The sequence below is a fragment of the Pomacea canaliculata genome, linkage group LG7 (genome assembly GCF_003073045.1).
Source record: "Pomacea canaliculata isolate SZHN2017 linkage group LG7, ASM307304v1, whole genome shotgun sequence".
Classification (NCBI taxonomy): Eukaryota; Metazoa; Mollusca; class Gastropoda; order Architaenioglossa; family Ampullariidae; genus Pomacea; species Pomacea canaliculata.
The window spans coordinates 10,434,446-10,461,673 of NC_037596.1; the positions used below are offsets into that span (position 1 = coordinate 10,434,446).

General features: G+C 35.3%; 3 protein-coding genes across 4 annotated transcripts; 1 reads left to right on the top strand and 2 right to left on the bottom strand.

Moving 5' to 3' along the window:
* On the bottom strand, positions 1-17,021 carry LOC112568718. 2 transcript variants are annotated; one of them, XM_025246171.1, is made up of 9 exons: positions 15,516-17,021; positions 5,888-6,232; positions 5,146-5,270; positions 4,672-4,876; positions 4,162-4,305; positions 3,817-3,894; positions 1,998-2,051; positions 1,225-1,307; positions 1-860 (listed from the first exon to the last, which is right to left on the bottom strand). In XM_025246171.1, exons 2-9 carry the CDS (start codon positions 6,114-6,116, stop codon positions 693-695), a joined length of 1,086 nt encoding a protein of 361 aa, XP_025101956.1. In that variant the 5' UTR covers positions 6,117-6,232; positions 15,516-17,021; the 3' UTR covers positions 1-692. The 2 variants fall into 2 exon arrangements, with proteins under 2 accessions (XP_025101956.1, XP_025101955.1); XM_025246170.1 differs by lacking the exon at positions 15,516-17,021 and adding an exon at positions 6,765-7,015.
* On the top strand, positions 10,215-19,753 carry LOC112568720. The gene is made up of 5 exons (XM_025246172.1): positions 10,215-10,543; positions 12,765-13,160; positions 13,594-13,749; positions 14,903-14,918; positions 17,032-19,753. The coding sequence occupies exons 1-5, from the start codon at positions 10,381-10,383 to the stop codon at positions 17,135-17,137; spliced, it is 837 nt and encodes a 278-aa protein (XP_025101957.1). The 5' UTR covers positions 10,215-10,380; the 3' UTR covers positions 17,138-19,753.
* LOC112568717 lies at positions 17,693-26,023 on the bottom strand. Its single transcript, XM_025246169.1, has 9 exons — positions 25,479-26,023; positions 24,634-24,975; positions 23,875-23,990; positions 23,110-23,317; positions 22,696-22,983; positions 22,191-22,511; positions 21,510-21,632; positions 20,477-20,530; positions 17,693-20,165 (listed from the first exon to the last, which is right to left on the bottom strand). Exons 1-9 carry the CDS (start codon positions 25,546-25,548, stop codon positions 19,954-19,956), a joined length of 1,734 nt encoding a protein of 577 aa, XP_025101954.1. The 5' UTR covers positions 25,549-26,023; the 3' UTR covers positions 17,693-19,953.
* Positions 26,024-27,228: the final 1,205 nt, after the last annotated feature.

Genomic DNA, 27,228 nt, shown 5'->3' on the forward strand with positions numbered 1-27,228 from the left:
CTGCACCACAGGGCATGTTTTAATGCAAAGCTACTGAAGCTCAGTAACTTATTACTAGTAAAAAGAAGTATTGTGAAGGTACCACAAACTGAAAGAATAGACACCTATTCTCGTAACAGTTTTATTATAATCAGTAATATTCCCTCCCCAAGTGTTATTGCCATCTTGAAAATTTTAAAATCTCCATCATTTATTTTTTTAATCCCAAGCAGTTATTTCAGACAGCCATGCTTATATATATAAAGTAAGAATTAATAAATGAGATTACGATTTTATCCTCCCATAAATGCTTTGCACTCTGATTAATTAAATCAGAGATTTCATGATAACACTGGTTAGAGTATATCGATGAAGATGAGTGATGCTTTCGTTCCCAGAATCTACAAGAAGGATCGCTAAGACTTCATTCGCCAGTAAACGCTATGTGAGTGTGATTACAGCTTTAAAGTGAAAACAAAATGACCCACGAAGGCGGGGTAGTCAAACTCAGCTTAAGTCACTAAACATGGATCCATGTGTGCACAGATGTTGAAGCTCATTCTCGCACATCTCACTGTCCTGTTCTATTACTGGAGCAGAGGAAGTGGTTCAACTGTAGCTAGCCTGTACTTGGCTATTTCTCGCACGTGCAGATGCTCATCTGCACTGAACCGGAAGAAGAGCGACCCCGTCATCTCGCCATCTTCCATGTTTCATTCAAGTTCACGTGCTTCGGAAGTCTCGGAATTCATTGTAGAGTGGATTGCTGTTCCCATGGTGACACATCTTTGTGAACAGACTTTTAAGCTCTTCAAAGCGGGAAAAGTGTCTGAGGTGTTGTCAGTCTGGTCATCATGCGATCCTTCCTTAGTAGACATATCCTATGATCATAAAAAATTCGTTTTGAGTTACTTAATCGAAGTTGTTCTGTAGTAGGTACTAGTAAAACGTCATTGTTAACGTTTGGTGATATTATTAATGTACTGTGGTAGATTCAGGATAATATAGGATGAGGTAGATTTACATGGGCTTTGAACATGTGGTAGAGACATTTAACAATATTATATACTAGGTACCAAAACACGATTACATAAAATGCAAAACTGCACGTACAAACACAGACGGATACAATTAAATGTAGCTCCACCCTGTTACTTCCTTCTCCTCTACAAAACATGCGCGGGCACACACACACATGCACACCAACGTACCCTTACGCACTCTCAGATACATACTCGGACTGACCTCTCCTTGACACGACACCACAGACTTATGTTTCAAGACTATGTCTGGACTTTGCACTACACCCCAGGCTGGCTTTCTCGTATCTGTAAATAACAAACATGAACAGAGCTTAAAAGTCACGTGAAGTTTATTTTAACTGGCAAATAATCTTTGATCACTGTTGTTAGCTATATTGCATTTATTTTTCGTTCGATTTTTTTCTTTTTAATTACCCCGAATGCTCAGTACATGTATCCCTTAACAAGTATTTTTGCACAGTACAAAACTATTTCAAAACTATAGTCTATAGTTTCTTCTGTGTTAAATAAACAACAAGGAAATAAATTATGACAAGCTATGAGAATCAATAAGAAGAGCAAGATTAAAATAGAAATAAAGAGGAGGCTGCTTATACAGATTACTCATCGAGAAAAATATGACATAGTTATTGAATAATTTGCTGACTTAAATCAATTGATGTACATCAATAAAGATATATTTGAAATACAGATCATAGCAACAATAAACCTGTACTACTATTCATAAAAACCCCGATAGTTGCTTAAAAAGAGATAATGATAAAGAAATGAATCATTGCGGACTTCTTGTACTAAAGCTTGACTATCAGAGTACTAAAAAATTGAAAAGATCAAAAAGTTGAAAGCGCAAGTTTAACAAATTATAAAACCAATTTTTACGATTAAGGGCCACAAACATACTTTGAGTAAATTTTTTTACAGTTGTCAAAAGATTTTCATGGTGACGTTTAATTAAAGCAAAATAATTCTACACACCTGTGTCCCAAGGAATTTCATAAAATATTTCTTCCCTCGGGTTCTGCTGGTTTTCTAGAAACGAAAAATAAACATAAATAAAGGCATTTGCAAGAACTTTTGTACAAACTGTGGAATGTACTGTTAAAGGGATACTAACCCTTAAATACATATGCTTGCAGGATTCATAGAATGTTGTCACAAGATGCTGAAGATGTTGCACTTTCCTGCCACATGAGACTAGTGAAGTGCAAATTGCTGTTGAATATTTACGCGTTTCCTAGTTTCCGAAGATTAACGATCATACCTCCAAACAACCCGAGAGTAAGAAGTTCCGGAAGTGACGTCATCACATACAAAAAAAAAAAAACAAAACTGTGGAGGTTTCGTTGTCTTTAACGATCGTTTCTGCAAAAGATGTTTCCTCCGAAGAAGAGCCAAAATTCAAAGTAGTTTGCATATTCGAACTACTAGAGTAGTAATTCTGACTCACTTTCACTTTAAAATTACTCAATATTTAAAAACCCAGTGGAGTGCAAAAATTGTTACTAATGACTAGGTAAAAGTCAGTGTAAGATATTATTTATCCAAAGCTGGCTGAAGAACCTCTTAGTTTTTGAGACACACGCCTACAAACTTCACCATACACAAAAAGATGTAAACAACACAAACGTCAGGATAGTGTATTCACTTCTTTACCTTGAATTCCAAAGTAACAAAAAATGTACACATTACTATTAAGAAAAAAGAGAAAATGAAAGAAAATGTAATAATGTGTTCAGCCTAATCTAATGATAATATAATGTACACATATTCACACGCTGATCAACGTAACTTCTAGATGTAGCTCTACCTGATTTTCTCACTCTGATGAGTGTGTAGTAGGCACTTTGCAAAATACATCATTTAATTTCCTTAACTTTTGAAAGTAAGCTGCTTACTAATTTATAAGAAGATTTAAACTTTACTCCACTTTCTGCGCGGCTGATGTATTCAAATACAGGTGTCACTTCTTACCGTTAACAGCTGTTGATCTTCCGTCTCTCACGAATTCAGTCTTTGTCATTAGCTCACAAATGCTATTAGAGATTGCTTCGAACGAGACTGTGTCCATTTTTTCTTAACTTTCAACAATTCCGGCCGACTGTTCCAGCAAGCATGTGCATTGATCCTCATAACAATCAATGCAAACGCAAAAATATTTTATTTATCCCAAAATAGTGTCGTGTCTTTATCATAACGTTTCTCTATAATTATCTTTAAGGACTGTCCATCCGTGGAAGACCAACTTCAGTGTACATGAAACCCATGATTGGTAATGTACGAGTGTATGTGTTGTCGTGCGACTGCATCCAAGAAACTTTGACTCGCACGACTGTCGTCATCATGGTAACCCCTTCATTAAAAAGTAAAACTAAGGCTCCCATAACTTTTTCTGCAAACGACTAGGGGATCTTGCATTTGTACTAAATGAAGTATTCAATGGAGTTACAGCCAGTCAAAATAACAGTAAACAATATTTCTAACAAGTAATATTTTAATTAATGTCATTTATTAGTGTGCATACCTGGGTTAGTATCCCTTGAGTATCTTTGAAGAGTACACAAAACAAGTAAAACGAAAAAGCAGTAAAACATTTTAAAAGAATAACTTTTCATATTTTTATGTCTACGTATTTGTTTGTACGGACACTTTCTGTCGTGTTAAAGAGTTTACATTATTCTACATGTTAATTATAAACACGAACTAAATTTAGGCTCCTGTCATTGGTACATTCCTTAAATATAACGACACCTTTTTAGAAATTCATATTTTTCTTCCATGTTTCTTATATTCTTACCTCCTTTAGCTCCTAGAGCACCATGTGGTTGTATCGTCGCTGTCTCCCCGGATGACTGGTGCTGTGATCTTTGAAGTGCTATAATACCAATGTTATGCAAAAGGAAATATTATGTATAATTACTGACTGATAAACCGATCAATGTTCAAACAGTAAAGATTTTTAAGCTTTGCAACTCCAGTTCAGTCTTGTCCCATGAAAAATGAAAGTTGTGTTCTTTGAAGAAACAACAGAACATAAATACTAGCAGTAGCAGTTATAATTAATCTGCCAAAAAGCTTAGTCGATGAGCTTGTGCAATAAGTAATTAAAGAAGTTTCACAATTATACCCGTTACAACCTTACCTCTTCTTTTTTTCTTTTTGATAAAGTGATGGAGATGAATAGCCACGACTGAGATGAGAACACCAGCAGCACAAACAAACACCGTGGAACTCGTCACTATGATGATCTTTTTTGAATTGAAAGCAGTTGTTTCTCTGGTCTGATCTTTAGAAAACAATGGGCAACGACTTAGAAATAAAGCAGAACACAGTGAAGTAATATATGTGTGTGTTTGTGTGTGTATTTTTTAAAATACATCTGATCACATCGACAATATTCATTCCCAACAATTTTGCTTGCAATATTCATTTCTATTCCATGAATGCCGTGGATTATATTTATTTTAATTACGTTCAAAGATGTTAGGAATGACTTAATATGAGAGAAACAAAATCTACTGAATAGAAATGGTTGTGCTATGCAGTTGTAGACATCGTTGTAATTTGAGAGTAGATGAAATGTTTTAGCGAGTTAAACTACTAACATTCGATGTACTCATAGTAGACTAGATTAGTAAATTTCCAAGCTCACCATCGGTATTTTCCTGTTTGCTTGTAGGAAACATTACCACGTGACTCCCTCTACCAGGCGAGACAGACACAAAGTAGAAAGAGTTGTGATCTTCTGCTGGGAGCGAGATGTTAAACTGACAGAAGCCAGACACCTTCACGTCATCTTCTGCTATCTTATCGCTCGTCGTAAACGTCGTCATGTCCGCAGTCTGAAGACTTCCGTTCTTTGATTAAAAGGTAAAAGGAAAAAAAAAACACTTAGAGAAAATTAAAGGCCTAGACAAAATATGAATGACATTATAAGGCAACCAAAGGTTACAATTTAACATAGAGATAAACAAATAAAGGTATGTTGTTGTTAGTTCGCTTTCTTGGTTAGGTTTGACTGACTTACCTGTTTGCTTAGTTGGCTGGTCTTAAAACAGAATCCTTTCAATAAAACTGCCTTTCATGGGATATCTATTTGGTTTTTTTTATTATTATTATTGCTTACCTTTGCTGAAAGAAACAACTCACACCTGTAGATTCTTCTTGATGAGTAGATGCGTCCAATATGACATAACACACTGACAGATATTGAAGTTTTTTCCCCTCGGCATGACACATTCTCTGCAGGATCTGTTTCACAACAAATTATATATATAAAGTGTCATCTTTGAGGAAATCGAAATCACAATTACACAGCATGTGTCATTTCCACCCTTGCATTCGAGACGCTTGTACTGCAAACAGTATTATTCTAGAGCAACAGCAACTACTCAGCATGAATCACAAGAAAAATATTTTGTATTTTGACATTATATATCGTAATTTTGAAGGGCAAACGATTGGTAAAGCATGAGAAGTATTTTAGATATATATATATATATCTTCAAAAGCAATTGCTAACCCCTAAGAATTTATTTTTCAAAAAATGACTGCCGTTAACTTATTCTGCCTGAAAAAACTATCATTTACTATTATCTATCCTAGCGAGGAAAAGCACCATTAGAAGTTATCCATGTTGTTGGTGTTGTATGAAATGAAATGGTTTAAGAAACAATATAATTATAAACGTAATATACTTTTTTCTCTTTACGCGAAAATTTTACTTTCGTTTTGGGTTTTCTATAACGGCGAGCTTTTCTAGACCTAGAAACAAGAGCCACAAACACTTTCACGCACGCAGAAAGAAAATCTCAACTGTTAATGTCATTAAAAAAAAAAAATGTCAAAGAAAAAATATGATGCCTTACAGATAAAGTTGAGACCGCAGCTAATGATGTTTTGTTTGCCACACTGCAGACTTCCGTTGACTGTCTGGACCAGCTTATCTCTCATTGTGTTGTTCACAAGACTGACTGACACGGTGGTCCTCTCTTCATCACATAAAGTTAACAGGTACACATTCCTTAATGTAGTCGTGTTGGACTTCGTACCCGCTTGGCAGACTCCTAGCAGTGTGGTTCCTGTTACATCTGCCATTACAATCCTCCACTCCAGCCCTTCCTGGTGGACTCCACCACTGCATGTGAACGTTGTCACGTGACCATCCAACACGTCTGTGATGTTGTCCTTACCACATGGAGTAAGACTCAGACCTGAAAGAAAGAAAGAAAAAAATGTATGGAGTATTTCAATATTAAGCATACCAAGGTAAAAGCACTGCATTCTGCGTGGATTTGAGGTGAAAGGACAATTATTTTACATAGATTTCTATATTCACAGCTGGAGAAACAGGTAATCATTATTCACTTTAATGAGAAATATAAATGTATATGGAGTGTGGTGCGTGCAACTCCTTTCCAATATCCCAAAATGTATTTCAATCATTCACCACATACACTGTCAGTGTGACAATCTAATGAAAAGCAATAAAAAGTTATCATTAACCTGAGAAAAAGCCTATATATGCTTTTATTTTCATATCTTATAACTGTTTCGAAATTAAATAAATAAATCATCTCTTTTAGGCTTGATTTGTTTTTCGTCAGAACGTTAACAGCGCAAATACTTTTCAAAAGACGTAAAAGAAGTTTTCTATTTACGAAAACAAATACTTGACTAAATTTGTCTTGAACACTTCATTAATAAATTTCAATGAGTACTTTCAAAAGTTTGTGTGAATACTACCTTTTACAATAAGCAGATCAACACTTAGAAGATAAATCCGCAATATCCACATGACAAACGGACACTGATTAACTGACAGCTTACTCGATGTCCTCTAGGAAGTTGCAATCACATCTGTGATTTCAAGTCAAAAGGTAAAAACAATAGTGACAGATACCTCAAACTATATCATCAAAAACTATGCTAAGCGTATGCCCTCCTGTTCGATACAGTAAGTGAAACCATTATCTTCCATGTTGGTAACCGTCATTGACGTATGTAGCGGTACGTTTGTGAACTTCAGATTGTAGTCTACTTTCCTCGAAAACTAACCGAAAGTGAGAAGTCCCGCCTCACAGCATATAAACTGTTCCTTGAGGAAAAAATGTCGGAACTTACAGCTCATGAAAAGGTTAAAAAAAAAAAAGTGTAAGGTTATAGTCTTATGACTATGAAGAAAGTGCAGCAATTGCAACTTGGAAGTTCGTCTCCCTCCTTCAGCACTTTTGGTGTAGTGTTCACAAGATTGATGGCCGCAGTGGTCCGCTCGTCAACACATAATCTGAAAGTGTTCACATCCCTTAGTGTACACAGTTTAATCCATGCACTCGACTGGCATATGCTACTCTCACACAGACTGTATGTCCTTCTTGTGTGAAATCGAAAATTAGTGTCATAGATCGATATCATAATTTATGCAATTGAAAAGAAGAATGATTTACGATAATAAGCAAAAAAAGCTAGCGAAACTCAGTTACGTTAAGTTGCGTTAGATTTTCATGTGTCTGGCTCACTATTCAAAATGTTTGCAAGGGCTTCTGTGTCTATCAGCGTTAAGAGTCGTGATGGCAATGAGAAGGCATCAATTCAAGCTGATATCGGATAAATACGGGAGACAACTCTTCAGTTCGAAAGACAGCTACCTTAAGTGGTCATGTCCCTTAGAGACACCTTGCTGTTCTCCAGCCTCTCGCGTATTTTGGATCTGCAAAGAGGGCTTGCTTCGTACATAAAGTTATAGATTTAGTAACATCGCTTTTAATGTAAACTGTGCATGTTCCTGTTTGTCTTTTTTATATTTTTGTCTGCACTATGCTCGCACAAGTGGAACGCAATTCATCTGTGCATTCGAGCTCACACACAATCACACATCTATTTGAATATTGTTTGTGTTTGCACTCTTTGTCCTTGTATCTTACTTAATTGCTGTCGCTTATTGGTTCGGTGTGTGTGTGTGAGAGAGAGAGAGAGAGAGAGAGAGAGAGAGAGTGCGTGCGGGCATGCGTGCGCGCGTTCTTTTTTTCTTTATACTCGATATCGACATTTCGACTGGCATCTACAAAATCGATTGTAGGGGTTGACTGTAGGAAAATACAATTGTTTAAGAAAGACCTGAATTACCTTTTATCGAGTTATACACCACTGACATTTTTTTAATCGATTATTTCCATGGAGACGAAAAACATAAGAGACACTAAACAAAAGGTTTTGGACCTTCTGTAGCCGTAGTTTCTTTTCCTTTGCTCAACACACGCATTGTCTTGTTTTTCTTATTCAGTTTTTTTTAAGCTGAGCCATTTCCATTCATTTAGATGTAGATGTTTATTGTTCAACGTGTGTAATCAAGACTTGTAGTTATGTGTCGGTTATTTCTTCTGTGAGAACGAGTGGTTATGGGCAAGCTCAGCGATTTACAGAAAAAGTAGATACACACAGAAAGACAGACAAGGACGCACACAACATAATATAGAATGTCATGCGAGATAAAAAATATATATATATATATGTCTTGCTCATTTATTCCTTGATACATTTTCACTACCTCACTAATCATACTACTATGACTTTGCAATATACCTTTTTTTACATTTCTTTGTGTCCTTCATTCTTTCCTCTTTTCCTTCTTCTGTTCTTGTCTCTAACTTATAAACGCGCATCTCAGTTCTAAGCCCATTTTACAATCCCAAAAGTTCTTGAGACCGATGCTGATCAATAAGTGGCTGCCAATAAACTTGACAGCGCAGTCAAGTGCAGCACAATCCCACGACCGTCGCGTGACGTCAACATTCGCCACCATGCTACCTGTCCTTGTGTCCTTAAAGTGAACTTGCTTTTGCATGTGTGTTAACATGTGTATATATATATATATGGTCATTAAATAATTTAGTTTATTTATATCTTTGTAGTTACTTTACAGTGTGAGCCTTTGTATTTTTGGGGGGATGAGGGAACTGTCACAGAGCTCATGCGAATGTTTGATTTTATTTAAGTTGTTACATGGCACATAATTTATTATAGTATAAGTCATTGATGTACGAAACCTTGCAATATGACTACAGCTCACTCTACCTAATATAGCACACATCACTATGGTCATTTTAACTGTAGACATAACTTGCCTGTAATTATTTTTACGCAAAAAAAGTTGCAAAATTCACTAATGGGTGTTCTCCATCGTGACAGAACCTACATGGTGATTACAAAAGCATATTTTAGTTCAGTTGTGGTTATACATGCCGACTTTCTGTTTAATAGTGGTTGAAAATGTTAATAATAATGCTAACAACAATAGTTTCCAAACTTTAATAAAGACAAAAAAGACAAAAAGTAAATAAAGTCTTCTTTTTTTTATCTACTACATGGTTTCACACTTAAGAAAATTTTTTAATCTGTTTGCCATCGTGACTGCATGTGCGCTTGAGTAAAGAACTCGACTCATTCCCTGTTCGTCATCATACTTCCTTCCTTTAAGGAATCTTAAACTTCCGCAAACGTTTCTGAAACATTCTTTGTCAGCCAGCAACATGAAAGTAAATTGGTGGTTTTCTTGCAAGAGAACTAAAAATGGTATTCAGAAAACAATTAAAGATTTCGGTTAGATTAAGTTGAAGTATTGTTTGTTATCCATAAAAGACAATTTCTCTAGAATGTTTTTCCTAGTTTTGGTAAAAATGTTATGCTTTTCATCCCTAGTATGCATGCACTATGCGACTTAAAATACACACACACACAAACACACGTACGTGGGTGAAAATTGATCTCTGCCTTTATTTTATACACACACACACACATACAAAAAAATTAAATATCTAGCAAATTTAAGGATTTTTCCTAAATTATTCGTCTTTGTTGATCTTTGCTTTTTTCCGGGTATTCTATTCCTTGCCTGTTGAAAAGTCTTTTAACTTTCTGCAGTGTATCAGCCGATGTGGGTTTGTTTACAATCTCCATTTTTCGTTGCTATGTGAGAGAGTGTTCTTCCCATTTGTGGGAGTGATCATTATGTGAAATTTATAAAATATTAATAAAATTAAATTAAAATAAAATAAAATAAATACAAAAATTAATAAAATATTATAAAATTTACAGTTGTAAATCTTATTAGTTGATTTATATGGTATTATTGGCCAGATTTAAGCCACAATGCAGCTTAAAGTGAAGCATGAACAGTTTCATTAAATGCAAGGGACGTGTTTTTTGTAATTGTAAAATAATTGTTTTTGAAGAATTATTGTCAAGACATTTTCTGATTAAGTGATTATAGTTCTAAACTTGTAAAATAATCTGTTTATATTAATGAAGTAAAAATGTAGTAAATTTAAAGTTGTATACAGTGAGAAAACTATTTTAATACTCTATGCATATTAACTGCGCTGTACATATCGGAACTTTCTACATTTTGGGAAAATCCCAGCGTTGGAATTTGAATATTTCAGATGTTAGTACAAAAACAACAACAAAATCCGAAATGAACGCTCTTCTCGCCTTTATCATTACCTTTTTCAGTTCTTTATCATCAGGTTGGTGTTATATATATATATAAAATATTACGATAGAAACAGAAAATAATTGTAATTTTACTAAAAGCAACACATATATATATATCTCTTGCTTTTTTCTGTGCATTTTGCATTATTTTTGAACAATAGCATGGGGTTTTGTTGGGTATTAAACAAGTAAGTTTAAAGAAAGAAGCGAAAAGGAATCTGGTTGTCGTTAAGTTAGCATGTGGTGATTGTTGTCTGATAAATTGTCTATTGATTTAAATTAAAAGTATAAAACGAAAGTAGCATAAATTAAAATTTATTTGGTAAACCAGTTACAGTTGATGTATTGACATACAATGAGAAAGAGATGGAGATTAGTTGTTTATGTTCGTGGTAACAGTAAGCACAAATTATATTAAAATCGAAAGAGCACTGCTTGGTTCTATGCATAGTTTGCAAACTTTTTTAATGGACATTGACTGCCACCTTTTCATTCCTTCACTTTGTAAACCTAATTATCAAGACATGATATATTTATATTGATCAACATGTTGACTTACAAATTTTGAGAAAGAAATAATATATTACAATATCATTCCAAAGTACTTCTTTAAACCATAACTGCACTTTAAAGACCCAGCTAGAGCATTATGTATTCACAATATCAGGAAGCTTGTTACCAGAAAGACTAGTTGATATACACTGTATACCAGTCCCCAATCACCTCAGTTTGGCAGCTTGCCTATAAAACCTTGGACTCTGCCTGTGTAAGAGGGGAAACGAAAGGTTGTACTGTCCATTGCACTCAGTATACCTCACTAGCTTAGACAGCATTCTGATATGAATTTAGCTCCTTAGACTGTGAGAACGTGGTAACTTGCTGGCGAATGGTTTCAAAATAGAAACAGTTACACCAAGCTTTATTTTTTTTATTCAGTCTTATTTCCCAGCCTGCAGAGCTTGGATTCATAGTGGGGCCTTCTACTACCCCACTAGTTTTGCAGGCTGGGTTAGTACGCGAAATAAAAATTTCAAAGCTTCAGCCAGTATTGATTCATGTACAGACAAGTTTGTTTGATGACTAGATTTCCTAGAACACGACATCAGATAGTTGCAGATTTCCTGCTTCTACTTTTTTCTGTGGACAGTTTTCCTCTGTATTTCAATAATGTTGAATGAATGTTTAGTGTTAAGACTTCAACAGTCATAGTATGCAAATTTCTTAAAATACAGGCAGAACATTATTTTGCAGATACAAATGTCAGCTTTGAAAATGTGAAGCAGCTACATCAAATATCAGTAAATAATAATCTAAAGTTGGATAGAACTAGATATTATTACAGCTTCACACACACACACTTTCACTCTAACTTTCACTTTTACTTTTACACCCCCCAGTCTTCCTGTGCTTCCAGCCCAGATTCTGATTTCCTGAGCTAGCTCCCAGCAGTCGCATACCTGTCTTCAATCAATGCATGAGTAATTGTTTAACTGCTAACAATGGAAACTCGGTTTTTCCCTCTGGCACTGTTGCTATGTGCACTGTACTTGGCACCGGCAAACCAAAAGGAAGGAATATGAAGTGAAATGGGGTGAATTGGATTACATAGCTGCCCTGAGATTTTGCATTATTTTACTGCTTGACATAAAAAGGTTGCTTAATCAACCAAGTGACTGTTCTCAAGTTTTACAGTTTTACATTAATTTTTTTTAATTCAACATGCTGTAAAATTAACAATAATCATATGCTTAGTTCTTTAAACACCTCTCTGATTTATCTGTTGCAAATTTGACAGTATTTTTATGAGTATGTAAACTGGCCACTAGGCACATTTTGTTTTACTCAGCTTTAGCGCACATTTGTGTGTGTATGTGCTGTGAGGTTTTTAACACAAGCAATGTTCATATGACAAAATACAGCATTTGCAGGCATACATACATATACAGATGCACACACACACAAACACAAACATTCATTTTTTTTCTCGTTTAGTTCATTTCTCTGTCTCCCCCACTCTCTCTCTCTCTGTCTCTCATGGTGTCATTTTCACTCTGGTTATTTCTGTTATGCTTCCTAAAGGGCACAACATATTATCTTTTTTAATATCATGATTTGCTGTTACTTACACATTTTCTGGTTTTGTATCTTTAACATCTCTGGTTATGAGCCTAAGCTATAAGATGCAGTTTAGTTTTGTCCTTTGTTTCATCAACAATGCACAAAAAATTACTATAATTGTGTTTACTATTGCAGTTTTTCCATTTGGAATAAAGTTTGAATGTCCAGATTATTTTCATGACGGAGAAAATATTATAACCTGCAAGATCAACAGAACTGCAATTGAAGAAGCTGCCTGCTATTCTTTATATCAGGCAGTAACATTTGATCGAACGATTAAATTTCAGCCAACGGTTGCTGCATGTCTGTCAGACAACTATGATCCTGGTGCAAAGTGCAGCCCTTTAAGTAAACATGTTCCAGGAAAGTGTTGGTGTAATGATTCAATTGGAGAGATCTTCACATACAAATTTTCCTACATTGCCAACAGAACACTTGATGCAGGGGGGAAACTTGAGTGCAAGCTTTGCATTTTACCAAGGAATTATCTGGAAGTATTTGTTAGTGAAGGATGCATGAATATGAAATTTGGTAAGTAATTTTGCCAATTACTTATAGAATTATCTGTAGAAAAAGCAAATACAATGTTCCAAATTTTTTAACTGTTCTTATTTTTTAATATGCAAACTAAATTGTTAACTCAGATCTAGTTATATTTAAATTCTGACTTCGATGTATGTGCATTTTAGTGCATTTTCACTTTTCAGTTGTTGTAAGCCTTATAGCAGATGGTCTTCTTGTAGACTCTGTTCTGTGGTCACACATATGAGATAGTGTGTACAATAGCAACTATTCGCATAAATTATAATCAACTCTGGCATGTGGGTAGGTGGGCGGATATGGGACATGCATGCTAAAATACTCAGAGCCACATGTGACAGGAGAATGAAAAAGATAATAGACTGGAACATGTAATTAGCATATAACTTATCTTTCATTTTTTCTTTTTCTTTTTTTTTTCCAGCCAGTCATGAGTCAAACATTACTCATCAGCAGTCTTCTTTTTCGTCTTCGGCGGGCAAACAGGATAACACTGTGACTATAGTTGCATGTGTACTTACAGTCACAATTGTAGCAGCTGTAGTAATAGCTGTTTTCATTTTCATGAAGAAACGTCGCAGTAAGTACAGGGGTTTTTTTTTTTTCTTTTTTTTTTTTTTAACTTCTTAGTTGCTTTTATTTATTTTTATTTTTTGGTACATAGCTGGAACATGCTGAAATTATATTTAATTTTTCAACAGAATTTCAATGATTTTATCTTGTCTAATATTGTATTTTAATAATGTCACTGATGTACACCATCCATTAATAGTTTAGATTTGCAGTCTTTTGGTTATGGTCTTCCTTTGGATGTAGTTCAGATTTTTGTTCCCCATTTGTAGGCACGCAAATTGTATTCATATAACTCAAATTCACAAGTCTTTTTCTAATAAAGAGTGTTTTTGTCCTAAGCCATAGTATCCATGCAAACGCCTGTGACACAGTCACTGATTCATTCATTCTTACATGAACTATATCTTCAAAATATCTTGATTAACATTCTCAAATATTTGATAAGCTGTATCAAACTGTAGAGATGATTGGCCATGTCTTTGCTATAGACATATAAACATTCTCATGCACCTTACCATATTCATTAATTGTGATTATTAATGATATATGTGCAGAATTTTTAGAAGGAGCATGCTAAAACCTATAACTTAAATTCGATGAAATTTAATACTACATCTGGAAAAATGACAACAGCTTTGGATTGTTAAGTTTTTCCCCCAAATGTAAATGGCATAAATTACTCATTAATACTTCAAAATGCACAATGACATTCCTTATACCCAACCAAATTTACAAAGTTTGCTGCAATGATTTACACAGCTATATTAAACTGCAGCACTGTTTTTCTACAGACCTGATGGACTGATTTAGCTCTAATGGTTCTTAAAGCCAGTGATAATTATGATGATATTTTTATAAACAAAATATTTACACTCAAAGTAATAATGTTTGATGAGAGGAAGGCTGATAGAAGTCACTTAAGAGGACACATTCTGGTTTGCCTATTATTTGCCCAGCTAATCTTTAAGTAAAATATATGCTGGCAATGTGGCTCTCAAATATACACTGTGTGTCACTTGCTGTTTGTAAACTTTACTGTATATACAACAATTATGATTTATTTCATTGAACAAGAAAAATTGTCATTATCATATTTTTGTTATATATTTAGTAGCAAAATGAGAAATAGTTTTACATTTTTTCTTTTATTTCTTTTTCAGATTCCCGCAGAAAGAGGTATGAGTATTTTTTCTCTCTGTTTCTTTCTGTTTAGTTCTCAGTTTTATAACAATAGTGATAGTTTAAAACTGCTTGTCCTTTATCATGGATGTTCTGGGAGCAATACACTGATAAAGACCTGTGAAGGAAGAACAGTTCAAGATGAAGAAAGAAGTGAAATTCTTAGAACACATAAATACAATTGATGTATGACTGAGATAGTACCAGGCAAAGGGAGAAAGAGCCCTGCCTTATTAAATGTATATGTCGGTAGGTCGCTGCGGACTGCTTATGATTCGAATCATACGAGAGACATTTGGGTGCCCACTTTTCTCACCCCAGTCTTTGAAATAAAATACACCTATCACTTCAAGGATTATTTTTATTTGCTACCTCCGTGGTAAATACTTTTAGTATCTGATGGTCTCTTTTTTCCTACCATCTCTGCCTTCCTCTCTTTCTGAGGTGAAAAAAGCAATGCCCACACTTTTCACTCGACACCTACAGCAGAGGGAGTAATTACTTAAGTGGCTTTATATAGACGGTTGTTCAGTTGAGGCAAGGGCGTGATACCTCCACAGTAACAGTGTATAGTCTGTAATAGTTTGTACTCACAACTCAAGATGGTTGTTGCTTGAAATGGACATTTCGGGGGCGCAGCGTTTAAAGTACGTGGCACCAAGGCAGCGAGGACCGATTGTTCTGAGCTTCGATGTCGTCTTAGCTCAGTTTATTCCTTCTTACTCTTCGAGTCGCATATGGCGCACGATGTCGTCTTGGGGACCTTTATTCTTCTGCACGTGGTAGACGTTTACAGAGTCGGCTGCTGTGTCTTATAGTTGCTGGCTCTGTGTAAAATACCATTAACCCCTTCACTTCCCACCCCGTCACGCGATTTTCAAAAACATGACTAATTGCGGCAACGGCACGTTAAGTAGGAGTCATACAGCGAGTCACGAGCTGTGACTTTGTCGAGTGTCATTACTTCGCTTCCCTGTTCATGAAGATAGACATAGGTATATGTCAGCTGCATATCTTATCTTTTGGTGTCAACGTGATTTGTGATCATACATGGTATGTCAAGCGTGTACTTGTCCTTTGTTCTGTTGGCCGCTTGACTTCGATTTTCAGGGGCGAGTCAGGTCTTAACAAGTCAGCTGAATGTCATTAAACTCACTGCATGGAGAGGGTGTATATAAATAACCTGCTGATGGCTCCAAGCTTTAGAAACTGTTTAGATGGAGGCATAAATGTGGGAGACAAGGTCTCTTCCCTGTAAGATCCTTTCACCCCACCCCTCCTTTTTTTATACCTCCTGTTTAAAGCAACAAAAGACAGTGCCTCTAGATTCAAGAAGAAAACGGACTCAGTGGGCAAAGACTTTTTTATTTGCACAGACTTCTTTAAATATGTACTTTTCCAGTGAAAAGGCAATGTTTCAAATAGATTAAAACTGGTAAATGTTTCTGTCCAAGTTTCTATAGCGTACTGGGTAAATTGAGTGTTTTCCATGTGAACTTTGTGTGTTTCTTATGGATCTGTTACTTTCTTTGATATGTGTGTGTGTTAACGTGTTGGATTGACATATCGTTAAGATAAGTCTAGGGGTTTTATTATCTCTGCAGAGTGTGCTATTGGCATTGCTGGCAAACAATATATCATAATTTATGTATCCCAACCTCATGAACGGATGTGTTTTTATTATTGTTTTTTGTTTTGTTATGTTATGTTTTGTTTTGTTTTTGTCTTCCCTATACGGACTTCAAAACTCTCCCATTTTTTCTGCAAATAAACTTAGACCCGAATTTAGCCAGCTCTGTATCTAAAGAAGAATTTTGAAATATAAGACGGCAAGCAATATTTCATTATCATCAAAGCATATTATCTTTTGACTCACTAGTTTCGTATTTATTTAGACGTATTTGATATTTTTATATTGTCATCAAATTATCACCGCTCACAAACTTGTGTAGACGTTTGCCTTCTGTGTGTCATGAATAACATCTTCTGTTGGTCCTATCACAGAATGATGTGTCCTTTCTATATGAATGTATACCTTTCGCTCTACAGTACGACCTACTCATACATTCCTCCCTTTCTGGTTCATGAAATTCTGACTGTTTTTCCACAGGAATCCTGAAATATTTACGACACATAATGAGGCCGAACAGGACGTGCCAATGATAAATACTGAGGAAAGACAACAAAGCGGCAAGCCAAACCGGAACGGAAAATAAGTCATGGTTAATGGCATGCTTCAAAGGTTTTTTTTAAGGCAAAACCTTAATCGACATAAATTGCAAGAACTGAAAATTTGTTATTTCGCAAAAGGCAGCTTTTGTTATATCTCTTTGCTTATTCTAGTACAAGTGATGTTCAGTCAGTCATGTTGTTTAATCCAGCTTGTAACTCTACTTCATATTTTTTTAAATCGACATCTCGTCTAAGATAACTTTTTGACTTTGTTCTGTAGGCCTCAACATAAACAGATTTTCTTCGCATTGTAAACTATACCAGACTCTTATTTAATCAGGTTTAACAAGGAAATAAGTTGTCCACAATGTGATTTAGTTTCGCTGGAACAGAATCGAATCTGTTGGTGCAGCTTGTCGCTACACTTTTACAATTTCTATAAGAGGAAGTTACAAAGGAAATATTCCGATCGCAATTAGTGCATTATTAAAATGCTTCCTTCAGCTAGTTTTGAACCATTGCCATTATTTGACTAGTTTGCAGAGATTTGGTATTAAATCCTTCTGTTCCATTGCCCCCTCTTCTTTTCTGTAGTTTTACATATTTAGAGAGAATCTCGTTCTGTCCTAAAAACAAATCTCATGAAGTGTTACAAAAGTTTGCTGTATTTCATGTATTTGCAACAATTAGCTTCTTATCCGCATCATGACCTTTTGTCACCGCGATACAGCCTTAGTTGTTCGCGTAAAGCTCCAACCAACCATCCGCATATTTTATATTTAGTTTTGGCTTTGCTTGTTGTGGGCAGGTTCTTAAAGGTCTATTCGGGTGCAAAAGTTTATTAGATGAAGGTCATTACAGAATAGCATTTCCACTAATCCGGGTGACTATCCCCTTATCCTCTTCTGCTGTCGATAATATAAAAATAATTCCATGCGCTAAAGGCCAGACCCAGCTTCATGTCTGTACATAAGCGCCTAATAATAAGAATAATAATATGTTGAACGTGTATAGCGCTTTTTCCCAGCCATTAAAGGCGGGCTCAAAGCGCATACTAAAAAAATACACAGATATAATTAGAACAGAGAACATTAGTAGAATCACTGTAGATGTGTTTTGGTGCCCTTTGAGACGGTAACGTCGGGTCCATTGCTGTTTTCATACAGATGATTAACATATACAGTGTAATTTCATTTCTCTCACTCTGGGCATAATGATGATTGTAGGCGTGTCTTAAAAACGGAATGTGGACGGCATTCGCTCAGATTTATGAGAAATAGCATCTAAGCTGAACGCAGTTATATTATGAACAATTTTGTCACCCTACTAGACCTTTAACAGTCATGCCCCTGTTTGCTTTTGTTTGTTTGTTTTTTTAATTTCACAAGGTTCATAATAACTTAACTGTTCAGTGAGGTTGCCTGTAGGGTCCTTTCCTTTTCTGTATACCAACTGAACAGCAAGACTACCATCGTGATTGCCCTATGACTTTTTTAATAAGCAACTTGCTTTGTGTGACACAAGAAAGTGTTGTTGTGACAACTCGCTTTTTATTTACTGGTGTAGACAACAATTTAATGATGTTCCACGATAGCACACAACAGTCACTTGGGAACACAAGTTAGTCATACACTTGCAAGTTAAGACATCTTATTGAGTAGTCTTTTTAGAGATGCAGGTCCATTAGTCAATGTAGCTCTGCACATTGAGAGTGTCCTGTACATAGGTTAACTGCGATTTTACATAATCAAGTAGCTAACACTTATTTTTTGTTGCTGTTAACACGTTCTAATCAGAATCTGCATTATGTCCTTGCCATAATAGTGCCGGGCTCTTTCGACAGAATTTAAATCAACCTTACCAAGCACAAAGTAACAGAAGAAAAGACATTGGACATTTTTGACCCGCAAAGAAAGTAAACTGTCTAATAAAAATATATGTTACGAAAAATCAGTCGCGATCAAACGATATTAAGACGTTTATTGAAAAACAAAGTGGTTGCAGTAGCTTGACGATGTGTTACTAATGAACAAAGACCCACAAATGAGACCCGAGAATGAAGACCAAGAAATAGTTTGCAAGATGTGTCAGCAACGAGTCTGTAAACTCCTATACACTACCGGCCTTCATCATTATCAGCCACATGATACAATTACAGCTCTTCGTAGAAAGTTTATGTAGAAGATTTATTTTAGAACCGCCACTTGTTGGGAGTGTGTAAAGAAAAGATTTGTATATTTTAACAGTTCACGGATTTTTAATGACTCTTTATGGATGCTTCTCCCATAGGATGTGTTCACGTGGCAGTCGTGGATTGAGAGCGTGTGTGTGTGTGTGTGTGTGTGTGTTAATAAGGACATTTTGTTATGTCTGTATAAGATGGTTATTGCATCAATTTTTTTATTTACCTAGTGCTTTAATAGTGCAATAACTAGATAAGCATTTTGCATTCAATTTAATGTACATACAAATTATAAATAGATATTAGTATGTGCTACTTTAATGTTTTAATATACCATGTGCGATTAACGCGCTCACATATCAGAATTTTACAAACTTATCAGATGTCGTATCATCCAGAAATATTATATTTACCTAAAGAAAAAGCTAAACTTTTATTTGTGATTGTGCAAAATTAAAGTCAGCTTGTGTATCACCAAGTTCTGCGTGATTCCTTTGTATTCCTAGTCCGTGTGTCTGTATTTATCTGTGTGCATTAGCCATCTTTAGCTACTCTTTTGCTCTCGGTCGCACCGGCATTTCATGCAGCAATACTTGTCAGGAGGAATATCTTGAATCATTACTCAAGATGATGTGGTTGAGTGGACACGAAACTCATTAGTACTGGTACTTTAATCCATCAAGAAGGATGAACTTGGGGTTGTATCACTTTCACTGTGCTATACTTAGTAGGTTCGTGTGGCTGGGAGATGTACTGTTCCCTGTCGTTAAAACTAGGCGACACGTAAAGTAAACCATCTTGGTTCCTCCATCTGCCTGTATCCACTGCGCCATCAGGAGAGCAGGGGGCTGTCCTCCATCCGGGCCCTAGGCCTCGAACTGTGAGGGGCACTGCAATTAATAAATTTAATTGTCATAAATTATATTCGGTATGTTCTGTTTAGCCCTTTTCTGCTTCATACCGAAACACATTAAGTGAAATTAACTTCAGTTTCTAAGTTCATTTCCTGTGCTGCTTTGATGAACTGCTATAGACGGTCACATTTAAACTACAGCAGACTGATTGTGAATAGCTTGACAAACGCAGGTCACTTCGATGACCGCATACTATATAACTATATTCTATTTCAGCAAGAATTAACGTGATTCCATTTAAATCTTTTTGTTGTAGTTATTTTTTTAAAGTCCATTTTACACTGTACCTGTGTCCCAGGGATTCTGGTAAATGGTGTCACTTGTATTCTCCAACTTGCAATCTATACAAGAAAAAAATGAGTAAAGAAACGTATATTTTGTACTTTAAAAAACAGTACAAGTACAGAATTTTGCCCATCACATCTTCATGCATTTATCCGTTACAACTAGGTGAAATGTTTTATGCTGCTTCGGGGAGAAGATGTAGACTGACATTTCTGGAGTCAAAGGATACAATGAAGCAGATTTAAGAACAAAATATATATTTTTCTAATCGATGTATGATAATCAGTACTGGTTTTTTAATCACAGGCGTTTTAGTTTGTTTTCGAGCAAACTGATTATAATTATATTATGATAATAACCAAGGGCTCCATTCTAGAATAGAGACACGTGTCCTGTTAAAAACTACGAGTACATGTACATAATATCCTGGCCAAAAGTGTTGTTAAGGGTTAAAAGCGTACAAGTAATTGTAAGATAGTTTAATAATGTTCCGTACTTTCGTTTCCTTTAGTAAATTGACAACTTTTTAACATCTGCATTGTATCTCACTTTCAGTTTGTGCCCAAGTGAAATGAATTGTTGGGTAAAAATAGGTGGTCTACATTGTATATTTACTTTGTATCTTTACCAATTCAATATAAAATGTTTATTTCTCTCTGTTGAAAACTCAGTATTAAAAGATAAAAACGGGATTATAACATTCTTACTGTTGTACAATAAGTCAAACAGTATGTTTTATTTATATCTTCACACTTTCTATGTCTCTTTCGGCGTTTATACCAAAAACTATTCGTAATATAAGTTGGTGGAGTAAGCCCTCTGTGCATTTTAGCTGTTTTCCCCACCATCCTAGCTAGTCTTTGATTCAAGTGTACATCTAAGATACGATGTTATGTGAATAATAAAGTACGTTTATTTCCTTAGTTAATGCTGATTTTGGTTTTCATTTAGAGAAATAGTTTTCAAATAGACTTTTGTCTGATAAAGATGTTCTTGTTATTAAGCTGCTATAAATACGTGGATACGAGACCTGACCTTTTCCCGATTTTCTCCGTCTGTTGACGACAAAGAGAACGAGGACTGTTAAGATGATCAACAGAAAGGCACCGATAACTCCTCCAGTGACAGATTTGGTGAGTGGCTCATCAGGAATGTGCACTGTTTAAAAACATTTCAGTGTGATCAGTTGAGCAAACATTCTTCTGCGCATTAGCAAAGGAACTGGGTATCCAGTAGTGGATAATCAACTAAATGCTCTTTAAGTGGATTTGTGAATAGGATGATGAGGATGAAAAGGAGAAATAATAATGATACAACAGGTAAAATACTATGAGTGAACCTGCTCACTAAAGCTTACAATTATTCAATTTTCTATTTTAAAACTCATGTAATATATAGGCTCTAACATTTCTTTAAAATATTACCAAATTCATAATTTTTTTACATGTACAGTTAATATCATGTATACTTTTTGAAGTAAACTAAAATAATGACCGACTTGTTCTTGTATACCATCCATCAAAGAATCTTTCCATCCCCTTAATTCCCCCAGACATATGAGTATTTACATACTAAGATTTTGAATTTGAGTTGCATTACATCTGCGCCTATATTTATCATAACACGCTAATCTAATAATGATTATACTCAAAACATGTAAAATCTAGTCCCTAGATATAATTATCACAATGTGCTTATCAGAGATCACAAACTCACTCGAGGTCACATCCACGGTGAAGTTTTCATCGCCAACCTCATTGATCACCTGTATTTTGTATGAGCCAGTCGACTGTAAAGTGATGTTGAAAATATTAAGGATACACTGGAACACGTATCGGCGTGTTTGGTCAGGTGTACAGGTAACATTCATTACCAAACCGTTAGGGTGAACATGATATACTTTGTTTAGTGGTCCAGCAAACCACACGTTATACTTATAAGGTGCAGGGTAGGAGATGAGTTCAAAGGTCACCTCCGCTGTCATGTTATCAATGTTGACGTTACCAAGGTAATTGGAAGAATGATGCCTAGGCTTACCTGTCACATATACGACAAAATACAAAGGATAAGTAAAGGCACAGTAACACTCACTTTTCACTAAAACACAAAGGTCATGACCCCTTAATGTTTTTGTTTGCAACTTCAAAAGATTATTGATAGATAATATTTATAGAAAACAGTTATGGGGTGGACAAAATGTTGCTCTACTTAAATATATTACATTTGACATCCAAGCTGACGTTTAGAGAGGTTGTAGCTGATGATGGACTGAAGGATTTATTCCCCAAGAAGCACATGTACATGGTTGTGTCTTCACAGCGAGCGATGAAAGTGTAGTTGACGACCGACGAGTTGCTCGTTATAACAGTGTTGTTGTCGCCATTACTGATTGACATCTCTGATGGTGGTAGGCCATCGGCTTCACATCTGAGGTTCACATAGTCTCCCTCCATAACAGTTTCATTTTTCTCACGATTGTTTATCAAAAACGATATCTTGTTAAAGTCTCCTGAAAAAATATAAATGGTCTTGTAAATGAAAATTTGTACATGTTATCCTTTCTGCAAAAGATATCTTTTTTAAAAAAATCTAGATCTGAATATGAAATGTTTATGACCAGAAAAATCTTTATCACCAGTGATCCCTTTGTCAATGCTCTCCAACTTCAAAAGGAAGTGCCGACCGCCTGGTGAGACAGAAACATAGAACCTGTAGCCTCCTGCCTCTGATGGTAGTGGTGTGTTGAACTGACAGGATCCTGACACTTTCACTTCACTCTTGGTGATCTTGTCAGTAGTTGGTGATGTCACCATAGTCACACTTTCCAATATTTCTTTTTCTGTCTGAAATAAATATATTCCTATTAATACGAACAAATATCCCAGCATATATTTACCAAAGGCATTATCAATTTACATAATGAGCATCAGCTCTTCTTTTTTTTTTCTTTTGAATTTTGATTTTGGATTTAGCAGATATTTTATTTGCCTTATGAAAGGCCAGCAATGGATACTTTGTAAAACGCTTATTATTAGTTAACCTGCTTACTATTTTCTTACGAAAAGACATCGAATGGTGGACTTTCTAAGCTGCTTTACATTAATGAAGAGATTTATATTAATGGAGATTCATTACATCGTCACACATCAGATATCAATTCATAAAAATTTTTGAGCTTTCGCGTGTTTACAAATTTGCAGTAATTTGTTTTAAACACTATTCATGTTCATATCGAGTCATAAACAAAAGTGTTAAATCTTCGTAGCAAAGTTATCATTAATCTGTTCTAATATCTAAACAAATATCTAACGCAAGTTGTCAAAATATCCTACTAAGCATAAAATTAAACAAGCATTTCCATGCTATCAAAAATAAAATACTTAAATGTTATAACACTTACTCCATTTTTAAATCGAAGCAGGTGACACATGTAAATGTTGCGAGATGAATAGACAGCGCCAACAACACATGACAACGATTTGTTTACCTCCTGACATGACACGTTCTCTGGCGGAGCTGTTTCGAAAGAAAGGTACACTAGACCAAAACTATTATAAGAAATAAAAAGATTAAAAGAATAAGGTAGACAGCTACTGAAAAGTACTGTTGTCATGATGATAGAAAGCATGTATTATTTTATTTGTTCAGGAAATTTTTTAAAAGTCAAGGATCAATCTTTTTAATCTCTTTTTTATTTTCAATAGCTATTTCTTTCCCAATTGACTATCTCAAAATTCATTTGTAACCTCGAGATAAAGTAGGAACAACAATTGCATGTATTTTAATTTTAACGAAAATTTATCTTCACATGATAAAAGGGGAACAAAAAAATCGTGTTTGTCTGAGAGATAATAAATGTGAACTTTTCTACATTCATTTATTTCTAACATAATCATTCTTTAATATACAGGCGTGCACTTATCTTCAGCAAATCGCTTGACTTGAAAGTACAAAAAAAAAAAAAAAAAAAAAAAAAAACAACCTTAAGTATCTTATCTTATTAAACATTCATATCAGTCAGATCTGAGAAAACCAGTCGACCTATGAGCATATATTAAGCAACTTTAATCAGTTAATTCTTATTCCATATTTCAAGAACCAGGTTCGACATGCTTGTGCCACTCATTATTCGGAAAGCAAGAAAAGGCAGACTACTTACACACATAGTTAAGTCCACATACAACAGGGCTTTCCTTTGTCTTTGGAGTACACAGCAGAGTGCCATTCACAATCTGAACCTTGTTATATATCAGTGTACTGTTCACAGCATTGATGGTCAATGTAGGATGAGAGTCTTGAACACTTGCTGTAAATGTTTTCTCAAAAGCATCAGATGGATTGCAGGCATTTCCGTCACAGGATGCTAACAGCACTTGAGTCGCTACATTGTCCACATTTAACCTCCACTCTATCTGTCCTCCATTCATGCAGACAAACTGAGTTTTCTGTCCAGCTGTTACGTCACTAACTCCGTCCCTTCCGCATGGTGTGAGGGTTACACCTGTACATTAACAACGGTTACATATAAACCACATGCGGGTAAATTATGTAACTCGTAGCAACTGAAGACTAGGTAACCAAACTTCTTGATGCCTTAATATCGTAGATGCAAATGTTAGAAGAAGGTGTGAGGGAAGACACAATATTTTGAATGTACGTGTGCTTGTGAAACCTCTACAGCCCTTGGTCTTCGGACTTATATGTTGTAAATATGTGTCTACACATTAATGCACACGAGCACAACACACACACACACACACACATTGACAGGCACAATCACACATTCTCTGTGTAATCTATGATGTATATAGTACATCTTAATATGCTCTGCAGCGACTAGCAATTATCACGAAAAAGCTTAATAAATATACATTCACGACATGAAGAAGAGAGCTATAAAAAAAACTCCACGTAATCAACTTGTACACAGAAATATCTCCCACGCGTGAAAAAAAAACTAACCTACTTTTAAAATTACTTTGAAGACTTGGAAAAGTAATTCACCTGCAACAGATGATATAACATAAAGAAGAATGAAAGTTCCAGCTGTCCATGTTAGGCACGTTCCTGACATGTCACGTGTCACAGATCCTCCGTCTGATGAGAAGTCCTCGTCGTAACAAACGGTAACAAAGGTCCACTATGCATAATCGACGAATTTAAGGAGATACTAACATGAAACTATGTGGCTGCAACACTTGAAGACCACATTCATATTAAAGCTAATTTCTGAAACTTCTGAATTGAGAGGTTTACTTGTTAGTGACCTTTCGGTGATTCAGGACATGCCTGACTTTTATGATGGAGACTGAGAGCTGTACAGAGGATTCATCGTACATGCTACTCATTATCCTTAATAAACTGTTCTTTGCAAGCTTGCTGCACCCATACCTCAAAATTTGAATGTCTATGTCAAAAATGAAAGAAATATCTTCCTGTTTGCTACTTAAATAGCGAGGAACTAAACGGAGAAACCTTGCTGTTGACATGAATCAGTCTGTTCCTAGGGGTCTTCAAACGTCTGCAAAGCGCTGAGAATTAGTAGTGGAAACATGTAGCAGTTTACTACCAGCTGTGTGTGTGTGTGTGTGTTGGTATATGCATGCATGTGTTTGTGTGTCTGTTTATGCCTGTGTGTGTATGTGTGTTTGTTTGCGCGCATGCTTGCGCGAGGTATTCAGGTTTCAAACCTGAGATAGCTGGCTTTTCATAGATTGTATGAATTTCTTATTCAAACACAAAAAAATTAAAAAAAAACGAACAGCCTTTACTGACACTCTAGTGTTGAATAGTACACGATCGCTGTCGGTCCGAAGCAATATAAACTTCTTCAAACTGCGACTTATTTTAAAAGGCAACATGTCATCATGTCACCAGACGCACCTTAAAATCTGACAATTTTTATTCTAATTAATGCACGTTCGTAAGACAAAACAAAAAATCGTTGTGATAGCCTGGCAGCTTGGAGGGCCTTATACACACAGTGCATATAAACTGCAACACTTTATCGAGTTCACCCAGTTTGAACGCCAGACTATTTAGACTTAGTGGATTACACGAAAGGAGCAAAGGTCACACTCATCGAGTTCACTTTCAACCAACCCGAAAAGCTTTAGAGCATTGTAACATATTTTTCTGAAAGTTTGATTGGACTTTAATCTTACGAAGCACTTTTTGTAGTGCTTTATAATAATTATTGTAAGAGTTTATCAAGAAGTAGGCATAACAACACAGACATAAAATTACATGTGTACCATTGTCTCCTCACTTGTTGATAACGATAAATATAAGAACTGATAAGGTGAAAATGACAGCACCAGTACTTCCACCATAGACAGCGACATAGTTCATTCTTTGCTCATCGGGATCGTGAGCTGTTTAAAATAAATATAATAATATAAATAATAAACGCAAAAAAGAAATTCAAACTTTCTTGTCTAAATTAGTATATAATACTAAACTAACCAAAGTTCGTAAATATCGATTAGAAAATAAATACTGCTCTAATAATTTTTTTTTTTATAATTCTTGGACATTCGTCTATGATAATTGTTCAGGTTCGTGAAACATTTATTTAGTATTAAAAGAAATATAATAAATAAATAATAAATTAAGGAATAATTTGGTGGAATGATTCTAATAGGTTCAGAGATTACAGAAATTCCACTTGCCATATATGTCTTCTCAGAAATGCGATTGCAGATACTAGGGTCATTATCAAAAGGGAAATGCTAAACTGGCAAATGTTAAACAA